At 36.7% G+C, this 13297-nt stretch overlaps 1 protein-coding gene across 1 annotated transcript in view; it reads left to right on the top strand.

Moving 5' to 3' along the window:
* dnah12 (dynein, axonemal, heavy chain 12) overlaps window positions 1-13297 on the top strand; it is a 53363-nt gene that overhangs the window by 10886 nt on the left and 29180 nt on the right. The window contains exons 6-29 of the mRNA XM_056449494.1: window positions 116-274; window positions 1768-1963; window positions 2060-2248; window positions 2343-2496; window positions 2640-2731; window positions 3187-3365; window positions 4460-4595; window positions 4669-4794; window positions 4879-5013; window positions 5613-5806; window positions 5888-6131; window positions 6258-6443; window positions 6529-6729; window positions 7634-7828; window positions 7899-8020; window positions 9025-9307; window positions 9379-9498; window positions 9573-9729; window positions 9890-10062; window positions 10219-10371; window positions 10941-11180; window positions 11262-11507; window positions 11587-11706; window positions 11787-11896. Of these exons, the coding sequence (XP_056305469.1) occupies window positions 116-274; window positions 1768-1963; window positions 2060-2248; window positions 2343-2496; window positions 2640-2731; window positions 3187-3365; window positions 4460-4595; window positions 4669-4794; window positions 4879-5013; window positions 5613-5806; window positions 5888-6131; window positions 6258-6443; window positions 6529-6729; window positions 7634-7828; window positions 7899-8020; window positions 9025-9307; window positions 9379-9498; window positions 9573-9729; window positions 9890-10062; window positions 10219-10371; window positions 10941-11180; window positions 11262-11507; window positions 11587-11706; window positions 11787-11896 (4110 nt within the window). The remainder of the gene's footprint in view (window positions 1-115; window positions 275-1767; window positions 1964-2059; window positions 2249-2342; window positions 2497-2639; window positions 2732-3186; window positions 3366-4459; window positions 4596-4668; window positions 4795-4878; window positions 5014-5612; window positions 5807-5887; window positions 6132-6257; window positions 6444-6528; window positions 6730-7633; window positions 7829-7898; window positions 8021-9024; window positions 9308-9378; window positions 9499-9572; window positions 9730-9889; window positions 10063-10218; window positions 10372-10940; window positions 11181-11261; window positions 11508-11586; window positions 11707-11786; window positions 11897-13297) is intronic.

Raw genomic sequence — 13297 nt, 5'->3', positions numbered from 1 at the left:
AGGAAAATGTAAATATTTTAGCAACATTTAACATAATAGTTTGAAAAAGACTTAAATATAATTGTGTCTTTTGGCAACCAGTGAAATACTTAGAATCTTGGTTTTGCTTCAGCAGAATTCTAGACTTCTCCTGTCCCTGGCATGACAGTTTTGTGCAGAGTCGAAGAGAGATACAGAAGAATCTACACATACTGCATCCGGCCATGAAGAGTGTCCTTGATATTTGTTACAGCACATTCTCCCACCTGCTCCTTATTGATCTGTCAGACTGCAGGTACTGCTGTGCTGTTTCATAATGATGTTATTAATCTGGAGTCATTCATTGATCACGAGCTGCATATTTATTTACTGGATAAATGGCAAATACGTATTTCCAAGATAATAAAAATGAGAAATATTCATAAAATCTAATTAAAAACACAGGTCAAGTCACTTTTTATTAACTCATTCGGCTTAGTCCCTTTATTAATCAGGAGTCGCTACAGAGGAATGAACCGCCAACTTATCCAGCGTATGTTTTACGCAGTGGATGCCCTTCAAGCTGCAACCCATCATTGGGAAACACTCATACACTCTCATTCACACACATACACTACGGACAATTTAGCTTAGTCAATTCACCTATAGCGCATGTCTTTGTACTGAGGAGGAAACCAGAGCACCCAGAAGAAACCCACGCGAACACAGGGCGTAAAAGTCTTTTATATGATACAGATTCTTTCAAAGCAGCTTTCCACTATTAAACATAAATGTTACAGAATAGATGATGCACACTTATAAATTAAGGTAAATGTCGCAATGTTCACAATTCAGTTCAACAAGACTCAGCACTGATGCGTCTGTGTGTGTGCTGTTTAAATAGTCCTTTTAATCAGTCTTTGAGCAGCTCCAAGCTGTGTGAGTGTAATCAATCATGATCCGGAACAGGTACAGTCAGAATTATTAGCCCCCCTTTTGAATTTTTTTCTTTTTCAAATATTTCCCAAATGATGTTTAACAGAGCAAGGACGTTTTCTCAGTATGTCTGATAATATTTTTTCTTCTGGAGAAAGACTTTTTTAAGGTCAAAATTATTAGCCCCTTTAGGCTATATATTTTTAGATAGTCTACAGAACAAACCATGGTTATACAATAACTTGCCTAATTACCCTAACCTGCCTAGTTAACCTAATTAAACTTGTTAAGCCTTTAAATGTCACTTTAAGCTGTATAAAACAGTCTAACAGTTTTACCAACGATTTGCAAGGATTGGATCGCTGGTTATTGTGACAATGAGGGTCTCCTGCTTCATGGTTTTCTTGTTACATGGCAGTAAAGCGTGTTCTTGTATGATTTTATTTGGCAGATAAACTAACTACTTATAAAAGAACTAATTATAATGATGTACTACTTAAACTGCTAAAAATATTAGTCTTTTAACAGCATTCACACCACATATAAGCTTAAAATTAAAATACCTTTTTGTTTATGTAAGTAGTATATTGTCAATATGAATTGTCATTTGAATGTGCAAACATTGCACAGTCAAGCTAAAATTATTCATACCCCTGAATTAAATTTACTTTTATTCAACCAGCAAGGTTTTTTTGACCAGAAATAACACAGGCTTCTCCCAAAAGATTATAAGACGATGTACAAGAGGCATCATCATGAAGAAAAAAAATATATCATCTGTTATTTACATTTGAACAAAAACTTTAAGTCAGAGTTAGCTAGGTTTATGAATAATTTCGGGTTTGACTGTGTATTACAAAATCTGTTGTAAAGGACCACAGGGCCTGTGGACTGTGAGAGTTTGAAGAACAAAGTGGCTGTGGAATGTGAGAGAGTTGAGGAGAGACTCATGAAAGCCTGGTTCCCCAAGATCATTCATCTGCTCACCAGCAAAGACACTCTGCAGAAAGTCAAACCCAAAAAGCTTGACTCCTTTTACAACTGCGCCTCAACACTTATATCAAATCAGGTGAGCTGACATTTTTCTTTTATGCTGTTTATATCTGCTAGCATTTTAATTGGTGTATTTGTTGTCAGTTTTGTTCACCCTTTGTTTTTCTTTCAGCTAAAGGCACTAGTTGAAAAGAGCGTGACGGCATTTGTGAGCTTGTTCGATCCTCTTAACATCAACAAACTCCCTCTGTTCAAGATGGACTTGATATTTGATGACGAGAAGATGGACTTTTATCCCAATTTTCATGATCTAGAGCTGGCTGTGCTTGAAATTGCTAACCTGATTAGCAATACTATGCAGGTTGGAAGTTGCACTTAGTTATTTTGAATCTGTATTTGACTATTTGAATCAGATCTTATGTTTTTGGTGTAATAAATCCTGCCTAAATCCACAGAAAGTGCAGACGATCCAGTCATGGCTTGCAGAGGGCAACATTTCTGTAATAGATGCCAAACTCTCAGATCATGTTCAGGTATGGGCTCAGACCACTCTTAGGAACGCTGTAAGGATGAACTTGGAAGGACCTGCCAAACACTTCCAGAGCTATGGTGAGGAATCAAAACATCCTGGCAATACTTCAGGAGCCACATTGCAATTCACTGATACCACATGCTGTTGTATACCAATGTGTTTCATGAATCTGTTATTCTTCTAATTCGTAAACAAAACTTTTCTCATGGATGCTATTTAGTTGACAGATATGACTGGTTAGTCAATGGGACGGCGCAGGTTAAAGTGGACAAATTAATGGAAGAAGAGCATTCTTTTGATGAGCACACAAAGGTCTGCTTAGATTTAATTCAAGACATTATTAAAACTGTTGTCTGTTTTGGAGACCAGAGCTTCAGTTGATCAAAAATACAGTAAAAAGCAGTAATATATGAATTGAATAATGGATTTTATGAATTGATTAGTGTCACATGGTCCTTCGGAAATCATTATAATACACTGATTTGGTGTTTAGGCAACATTTATTATTGTGAAAGTTAAAATAAATGTTGATACTTCAATTTTTTTTGTAGAAAACATTTTTTTCTTCTGCATTTTAAAAATAAAAAGTCCAAAGCCACATTTATTTAAAATATAATGACAATGTGACAGTGTAATTTTCTTATGTATTAGTTTCATTTTTAAAAAATATTAACCAAAACATTTTGAACATTAATATATTTTCAGTTAGAATCTGTTTAACACTACATGTATGTCTATGTGTTGTATTTTAAATGGCTGCATGTCAGCAAGTGGAATGGTTTCGGGCATTGTCAAAAGAGATCTCCAGCCTTCCCTCTTTGATCCATTTTGACATGGTGCGACTGGACTGTGAGGAGCTCAAGCAAGGTCTTGCAAAGAAAGCGAGTGCCCTTTCCAAAATCATCGTGGGGAAACTTGTCAGCTCTCACCATCAATGCAGTCTTCAGTAAGATCTGTTCTATAGTTGTTTCACCAATGTCTTAGTAATAGTTCACTCCAAAATTTATAAACTAAACATTCTTTGGCAGCAGCAGTGACTCATAGAAAAATAGGTAATAAATATAAAATGGGACACGTACTACATTTTCAAATAAATGAATAAATCCGTGGGCACTATTTTAATGATCTAGGTGCAAAGTCTAAAGCAGAGGTAGTGGTTTTTATATTTATGTAGAAAATAATAATTTTTGTAACATTTTGATCCTTTTTTTATGTAAAGATATTTGTGTATTGCTGCACATCCTGTGTGTATTAAGCAATGTGTTCGCATTTTGGACCTGCATAGGCACATAACTAACATGATCTGCGCTGAACTTAAGACCAGCGTTCAGTTGGTCAGTGGCACAGTCTATTTCAGTTCCTCAAAATTGCAACATGCCAACAATGCGCCTTATCACACCTCCTTTTTAGACTGGAACACCCATGAGTCCACAGAGTGGCGTAAATGGATTTGCTATTTAAAAATCGTGGTGCAAAACGTGAAAAATTAGGGTTACACTGGTCTGAAAATAGCAACATATCATGCCAAACAGGTCTTACGCCTTATTGTGCCGGGTGTATGATAGGGCCCAATGTGTCAAAATACATAGTAACAGATGACTATCTTTGTATAAAATGTCCTATTTCAGTTAAAGTTGGTCAGTCAGAAATCATTCTGTAAATAGATTCAAGAGTTGTATCACTGGGCCATTGTTGGTGGTTGTGGTTTCATCTAATTAACTGTTATTACTCTGGCTTTTATTACATATATCCTGGGGCATTCCTTGAAGCAAGTAATCAAGAGAGTAAAATCCAATATATATGGCGAATTTTCATAATCTTTACCCCTTGTCAAAATGTAAATATTTCTGGACATGCACAAAAGTTTGTGATCTCCTACCTTCTCACACCCCCTCAAAATGGGTTTTCTGACATTATCCATTCATCTTTATGACTTCCAAAACATTTGTGACATTTTTAGGTGAAGTCTTACTTTCCTTTTAGATATGTGGTGTAAATGCTGTATGTGCAGCTTAGAAATGGCTTGTTTTTGTTTTTCAGGATTTGTAAAGAGTTTGAGGCCATCCAAGACAGAGCTTTGAAAGTCCCTGAATCTACAGAGGACATGATGGAAATGATTACTTACATCAATCAGATGAAAACCAAAGGAATAGAGGAGCTCAACAATAAGATAATGGTGAGTATCTCACAGCTGGTTCCTTTTTACTTTGTGAATAACAGTTTGTAACTTTTAAAACTGTTTTTTCTAGGAAGCACAACAAAAGATGAATTATTTAATGGATGTCCATATTTTTGATGAAGAGCACCTTGATCTGAACACCACAGTATTGCTCTGGCCACAAAACATAAACCCGATCTTCGATCAAAGTGATGAGGTGATGTTTTTTTAATAGGGATATGCAGCATTGAATATTAAATAAGACCTTATTTAAAAGCACTTACACTCTCTGTTGTTATAGGTGATGGATCAACCCAAGCTAAAGGGTCAAAATGATCTTACTGGTCGAAGAGAGAAGCTGCTGCTGGAACTAGACAAAGTAGGCCGCAGGATGGAGGAATTTGCTGAGTGCTCTGAACTCGATATGATTCAACAGGTACATTAAAAGCTGAAATCCTCCAGTTCTTCAGTACTGTCATGTCGATCACATGTTATTTTCATAGTTATTTGCATACACTACATTTACGTTTAATTATTTGACAGATTCTTTTATCTAGAGCGACTTACAAATGAGGATAACAGATGTAATCAAAGCAACAAAAGAACATGTAAATACTTAAACAAATCCCAGTTAGTTTAACGCAGTACACAAAGTTTAAATGTAAGATAATTCCAGTATTAAAAAATCAGAGGACTTTAAAAATATATATTAAACAAGATAGAGTGTCTTCGAATGTCACATAAAAAGAAATATAACAAAATATGACAGAGATTTTTTGTGATAAAAAGCCAGAGCAAAGTTTTTTCTTAATTAGATATCTTTCAGACAGAATACCTGTACTTTTTAAATAATTCTTAAAACCTGCCATAATAAATCAACGTCAGCTTTTGTTGTATGTTTAAGATTTCTTTTTGTTTCATGAAATTAGTCAATACGCAGCTGCAATGACATTAAAATGCTTTATTTTATGTAATCTGTTCTGATTATTGAAAATCAGGAAGACACTGATGATTCATTTTTCTTCTTTTGTCTAGTATGCTGCTGATGTGAGAACAGTTCTGAAAAGACTTCAGGACATTGAAGAATCAATAGACTTCATCAACAAAGAAGAAACCCTGTACCAATGGGAGAAAACCTCATACCCGGAGGTGGAGGTGATCAAGGAAAGCATTGAGCCCTATCAGAAGCTCTTTAACTTGGTTCTAAAATGGCAACGTACAAGAAAGAAGTTTGTGGAGACATTTTATCTTTATTTTTATTTATTTATTTATTTATTTTATTTGATAAAGAATGATATCTTGTCCTGTAGATGGATGGACGGCTCTTTCTTGGAATTGAACGGTGAGAGTATAGAGCTGGAGGTTGAGGACTATGTCAGAGAGATGTACAAGATGCTGAAGTTCTTCCAGCAGAAACAGAAGAAAGCAGAGCAAGAGAAGGAGAAAACAGCAGGACTAAAGAGGAAGGCCAAGGAGGAGCAGGAGGAGGACAAAAAGAAGAGTGCCACTATTCTCATTTGCTCCGGTGTTGTGGAGCAGGTTAAAGAATTCAAGGTAGAATTTTCATTCATTAAAATCAACAACTTTTATTCCCTCTTAAGTAATTACATGAAGACAAAATCATGATAATTTGAGTTTTAGGATGAATTGTCCCATTAAAATAATGCTTTATATTCTCAGGAGTACATTCCACTGGTGTCCATCTTGTGTAACCCTGGCATTAGACCACGACACTGGGAGCAAATGTCAGAAATTGCAGGTCAGGATTTGACGCCTGATTCTGGCAGCACTCTGCGCAAAATCCTCAAACAGAATCTCACTCCTTACCTGGAACTTTTTGAGAACATCAGTGCAGGAGCAAGCAAAGTAATAATGCTGTCATTCCACTGCAGTTAAGCAGTTAAATGCAAATAAAGGAAAAAACTTACTTTTTTTTAAACTTTACATTCAGGAATTTGGTCTGGAGAGGGCTATGCAGAATATGGTGGAGGCTTGGGATACGGTTTCATTTCATTACCATCCATACAGGGACACCGGTGTGTCTATCTTGTCCTCTGTGGATGAGATTCAAACCATGCTGGATGACCAGATAGTGAAAACCCAAACCATGAGAGGCTCTCCTTTCATCAAGCCTTTTGAAACAGAAATTAAGGTGAGATTTTTGAAGGATGGGCATTTTGTAGTCACAGAAATAAGTAACCTATTATTCAAAAAGTGTATGTTTACTTTTCCAAATTCCTACCAATGCAAATTTCTAAATAAAAGAAAAATGTGTTTCTTTTGAATATATATAAAGCAAAAATATGCATTGATTAAAACATGAAGTTTCAAACTAAAAGTTGATGAAAAGTAATGAAATGAAAACCCACTTAAAGCTTGATGCACAAACTTTGTGTCTAAATAAGGACTACAACATTTATACTGATTCATGTATTTTTATTCGGAAAAGGCAAGATTATGCTGAAAGAATTCAAGTATTTGGGAAAAACATGCCATAATCTCCCAGCAGGCACAGGACGTCAACATGACGTCAGATTGACGTTGTACCCCAACGTCGTGGAGATGTTGCATTTTGTTTAGTAATGAAAATTGAGTTGACGTCAGAACTCAACTCAATCAGTCAACGTTAATGTCCAACGTCCAACCTAAAATCAACCAAATATAAACCTAATGATTTTACAGCTTGACGTTGTGTGAATGTTACCACTATGACATCTATCAGACATTGGTTGCCATAGCTGATGAATAAATGTCAGTATTTGACATCAATATGATGTTGGATTTTGGTCATTTTCCAACAGAACCTAAAATCAACCAAATATCAACGCCATTTGATGTCATTATTGGATGTCAACATAATGTTTTTAGATGCTGGCTAGACATTGAATTTTGGTCACCTGACATCTAAATCTAACCTAACATTAACATCCTATGATATTGTGTGCCTGCTGGGCTCATTTCTGATTTGGAAAACTGTCAATTGTTAGAGTAGAAATACTGATAAGTAAATTTAGATAATCTGAGGATAATTAATATGTTTATATTCTTCACATCAGGTCTGGGAGGAGCGTTTGATTGGTATTCAGGACACTATAGATGAATGGCTGAAGGTACAACATCAGTGGCTCTATCTGGAGCCCATCTTCAGCTCAGAGGATATAATGAAGCAGATGCCTGAGGAGGGCCGTCTCTTCCAGATTGTAAACAAGCACTGGAGAGAGGTCATGGCAAACTGTGTGAAGGACCCAAAGGTGATGTAACATATTAAACATGACTAAGAAAAAGTATATATGTAGACTAATTGTAATTTCATCTGTGCAGATTTTAGCTGCAACCTCTCTTCCTGGCTTGTTTGAGAAACTGCAAGAGTCCTACAATCTCCTTGAGAACATTATGAAGGGCCTAAATGCATACCTTGAAAAGAAGAGATTGTTCTTTCCAAGGTAATATATTTAAAGATATTTCAGGCAAATGTTTGCATTTTTTATTTTATGTTACAATAAGCCATTATATATAGAATTTTCTGAAAGATTTAAGTAAGTCACATGTGTTGTGTTCAAAATTGCATACTTCTCCACTATATAGTTTGTTAGAAACATTATGTGAGTATATCCAAATTTATAGTCTTACACAAATATGAATAAGTCTTACAAACATTGGACATTTTATTGTCTCATGAGACTTTTTATGAGTGGAATTGAAGTGACAAAACTGACCCCAATAGGTCATATGAAAATAAACACATTGCAGATAATACATCCAAATTTCTTACCATATTAATATCGCATGAATGAAATTTTATACCAGTTTGTACAGTAAGTCTAAATTCAAATATAGTAAATGGACAGTATATGATTTCAAACTCACCAATGCTGCAAACATTACCCAGTTGTTGTTTTTTTAAATAATGGCAGACAGAAGTTTGTTTAGGAAGGTTTTAGGATGTTATGTTTAGGTCATTCAATTTCTGAAGTTGCACTCTTGCTGCATTCTTGAAGTGTTATTCAATTAATTATTTATACAACACAGTATTTACAGTTTTAATTAATATTTTTGAATTCACTTCAGTTTTTAATTTTATTTTGTCTTGTTGGTTTTGTTATTTCTGTTATCATGTTTAGAGTATTTGCCTATATGTATTTTTTAATCTACTTTTTCTTTATTTTATTTTAAGGTGTTTCAAATACAAAAGAACAAACAAACAACGCTGTCTAAGAATATTTAGCCTGTGTTTTGATTCAGTTAAATGCTTTATATTGTTTATATTTATTAATGAAAATTACAGTTGATTTGTTATTTGCTTTATTTGATTTATTTTAATATTTCAAACTTATTTCACTTATTTTCCAGAGCCACCTTTTTAAGTCAAGCATTTTATTGCTTTGTTAACAACAAGTTTATACATTACATCAAACTACATCATTTTTATTATAATTATTTCACACAGATTTTTTTTCCTGTCAAATGACGAGATGCTGGAGATTCTTTCAGAAACCAAAGATCCCACGCAAGTGCAGCCACACTTGAAGAAATGTTTTGAGGGCATTGCCAAACTGGACTTCCTGCCCAATCTGGACATCCAAGCCATGTACAGCAGCGAGGGTGAGCGTGTGGAGCTCATCCAGCTCATCTCCACTTCTGAAGCACGAGGAGCTGTGGAGAAATGGCTAGTGCAGGTGGAGGACATCATGCTGAGAAGCATCAGAGATGTGATCAATCGCTCCAGGCTGGTAAGCCTTTGCACAAATTGATGTTTTTACCATGTTTCATTCACTTTTTCACTCTGATGTAATGTTTTCAGGCTTATCCAGAGACTAAAAGGAGTCAGTGGGTGCGTGAGTGGCCTGGGCAGGTGGTCCTCTGTGCTTCTCAGATGTACTGGACACTGGAGGTGCATGAGGCCATCAGAAGTAGCGCTAATGTAAGGAAATCACTATGAATGTCACTGTTCTCTGTGTATGTATAGTTATTTATTGATCTGAGCTTTTTTTATAGGGTCTGAAGAACTACTATGAGCAGCTGCAGAATCAGCTGAATGATATTGTGGAGCTGGTCAGGGGGAAGCTGCCCAAGCAGACGCGCACCACTCTGGGAGCCCTGGTGACCATTGATGTGCATGCCAGAGATGTGATCATGGAGTTGATTGAAAAAGGTTATCTAGTTTAATATATTTTGCATGGTAGTATTGATATTTCATGTTGTGCAATCCAGTTATTCTTCAATGTTGAAAATAAGCACATTTTGAAAATGTATCTTCAATGCCATTATTTGAAGTTGTGGCTGTTTTTGTTTTTAACTTATGTTCTTTTCAGGAGTTTCTAGTGAGACAGATTTCCAGTGGCTTGCACAGCTGCGTTACTATTGGGCGAATGACAATGTTCGTGTTCGCATTATAAACTGCGATGTCAAGTACGCGTATGAATACCTTGGAAACTCCCCTCGCCTGGTCATCACGCCGCTAACAGACAGATGCTACCGAACTCTGGTAAATTAAATATCTAATTTATACTATTATTTTCAACTTACTAGTATACAGAAAATACTCAGTTGTGGCAATTTAATATGTAAGTCTGGAACTAATCATGTAATTGTTTTGAAATTAAATGATTTCTGAAATATGACTTATTGTTCTGTTTGAAAGATTGGAGCATTTTACTTGAATTTGGGTGGAGCTCCTGAGGGACCCGCAGGCACAGGCAAAACCGAGACCACCAAAGATCTGGCCAAAGCCCTTGCTGTGCAGTGTGTAGTGTTTAACTGCTCAGATGGTCTTGATTACCTAGCCATGGGAAAGGTGAGAGTTTTTTATTTTCAAGCTGGAATTCAGTTCTTCATCACAGATCTAAAACCACCCAGAAGCAGGGTTAATGTATTATTCCGAAACCTTTGTTATTAAATGAACTGCAGCCACAAATGTATTGGTTATGTTTGCACTCATGTACACGTCTAGTACTAGAGAATGAATGTGATTCAGTAATCAATATACTATTGATATACTACCAATATACTAATGGTGTAGTTCTTTTTTTATTTTTAATTAGAAGTAAAAAACTGTTGAAACTACCTTTGCAAATATTATTACATAACGATGACAGGAGCCTACCGCTGTCCCCAGTCTTTCATGTTAATCTACAAGCTTTCTTTAACAACTCATCTAGTCAGTTTTGTTACTAGCGCTTCATCTTATTGGCAAAAAAATGAATACATGAGCATTATTCCAGTTTAGTCAATTTCATCTGGTTTACACTTAATCCCCTTGGTTTCATGAATGCAAGATTTGACTATGTTAAAAATCATTTACTGAATATTGATGTTGTGTAAATAACAGAAAACTGTTACACAAGGCATCATATTATTTTCTAGTTCTTCAAGGGATTGGCTTCTTCTGGTGCCTGGGCCTGTTTTGACGAATTCAACCGAATTGAGTTGGAGGTGCTGTCTGTGGTGGCTCAGCAGATTCTGTGTATTCAGAGAGCCATTGAAATGAGACTTGAGTATTTTGACTTTGAGGGTACAGAGTTGCGCCTCAACCCCAACTGTTTTGTCGCCATCACCATGAACCCTGGATATGCTGGCCGATCTGAACTTCCTGATAATCTCAAGGTGATTTTTTTGTATTATGAGAAATTTCTTGAACATCTGTTTCTCCAATGTGACTAACTGTTTTGTTTTCTTTTTACCAAGGTCTTATTTAGAACAGTAGCCATGATGGTACCCAATTATGCACTGATTGCTGAGATCTCCTTGTATTCATATGGCTTCCTCAATGCTAAGCCTCTCTCAGTGAAGATTGTGATGACCTACAGGCTGTGCTCAGAGCAACTTTCTTCTCAGTTCCACTATGACTATGGCATGAGAGCTGTTAAAGCAGTGCTGGTGGCTGCTGGGAACCTCAAACTCAAATTTCCAGATGAAAATGAGGATATACTTGTGAGTGAATGAAATGGGAGAACAGTTAGAATAATAACTTGTTCTATTAATGGATACTTTAACCTCATTCTCTTGATAGCTTCTCCGGTCCATCAAGGATGTCAACGAGCCCAAGTTTCTCTCTCATGATATCCCTCTTTTTAATGGAATTACCAGTGACCTCTTTCCAGGAATTTCTTTACCTGTGGCAGATTATAAGGTAGTGTGATATAATGTTGTTAAATGTTTGATTTAATGACGTTTAAGATTTCAGTTACATATTTGTTTTTTATACTCTAGTTATTCCTGGAATGTGCTCTTATGTGCTGCGAAAATCACAATGTGCAACCTGTTAAAGTTTTCCTGGACAAAATTATCCAGACATATGAGATGATGATTGTTCGACATGGGTAAGTGGAGATTTTCTGACTAATAATTCTTAAAATAATTCTATTTATTGTACACCTGTAGTACACCACACACACGCATGCACGCACGCACGCATGCACGCACGCACGCATGCACGCACGCACACACACACACACACACAAAAAAACACAACACAAATGGAAAAGGTTTATTAAAGATTAATATTATAATCATTACCAATAATAGTCAATCTTCAATCTTGTCATAATGGGATGGACATGGTCAGCAATAATACTCAGATAGGCTGTGGTATTGACATGATGCTCAATTGGTACTAATGGGTCCAAAGTGTGCCAAGAAAATATGCCCCACACCATTACACCACCACCACCAGCCTGAACCGTTGAGACAAGTCAGGATGGATCCATGCTTTCATGTTGTTGATGGCAAATTCTGGCCCTACCATTCAACTGTCACAGCAGAAATCAAGACTCATCAGACCAGGCAACCGCTTTCCAATCTTCTATTGTCCAATTTTGGTGAGCCTGTGCAAATTGTAGCCTCAGTTTCAATTCAATTCAATTCAATTTAATTCAATTCAATTCAATTCAATTCAATTCAATTCAATTCAATTCAATTCAATTCATGTTTATGTATATAGCACTTTTCACAGTGTAGATTGTGTCAAAGCAGCTTAACATAGTTCTAGTAATGTCCAGATTTCAGAGTTGAAGTTCAGTTAAGTTTAGTTCAGTGTGGTTTAAGTTTCACTGCTGAAAGTTCAAACACTGAAGAGCAAATCCACCAAAGCGCAGCTCCACAAGTCCCAATCCAAGCAAGCCAGCGGTGACAGTGGCAAGGAAAAAAACTTCACCAATTGACCAAGTGAAGGGGGGAAAAAAACCTCGAAAGAAACTAGGCTCTGTTGGACATGACCATTATTCTTCTGGCCAAGCTTCCTGTGTGAAGCTGCAGTCTAGGCGCTGGAGGCTGAAGAAGCTGGACGTCCATCGTGGAGAAGCTGCAGGTGTGAGTAGGTCACCAATGGGGGGGTCAGGCTGGCCCACACGATCAATACGGGGACTTGTTTCCTTTTCTTAGCTGACAGGAGTGGCACCCTGTGTGGTCTTCTGCTGCTGTAGCCCATCCACCTCAAGGTTTGACGTGTTGTGCATTCAGAGATGCTCTTCTACATACCTCGGTTGTAACGAGTGGTTATTTGAGTTACTGTTGCCTTTCTATCAGTTCGAACCAGTCTGGCCATTCTCCTCTGACCTCTGGCATCAACAAGGCATTTGCGCCCACAGAACTGCTGCACTCTGGATATTTTCTATTTTTCTGACCATTCTTTGCAAACCCTAGAGATGGTTGTGCGTGAAAGTCTCAGTTGATCAGAAGTTTCTGCCAAGCACCAACAGGCACCAACAACCATGCCACATTTA

The sequence above is a fragment of the Danio aesculapii genome, chromosome 23, assembly GCF_903798145.1.
Source record: "Danio aesculapii chromosome 23, fDanAes4.1, whole genome shotgun sequence".
Lineage (NCBI taxonomy): Eukaryota > Metazoa > Chordata > Actinopteri > Cypriniformes > Danionidae > Danio > Danio aesculapii.
The sequence above is the reverse complement of the archived record's forward strand: the minus strand, read 5'-3'. Positions and strand labels throughout refer to the sequence as shown.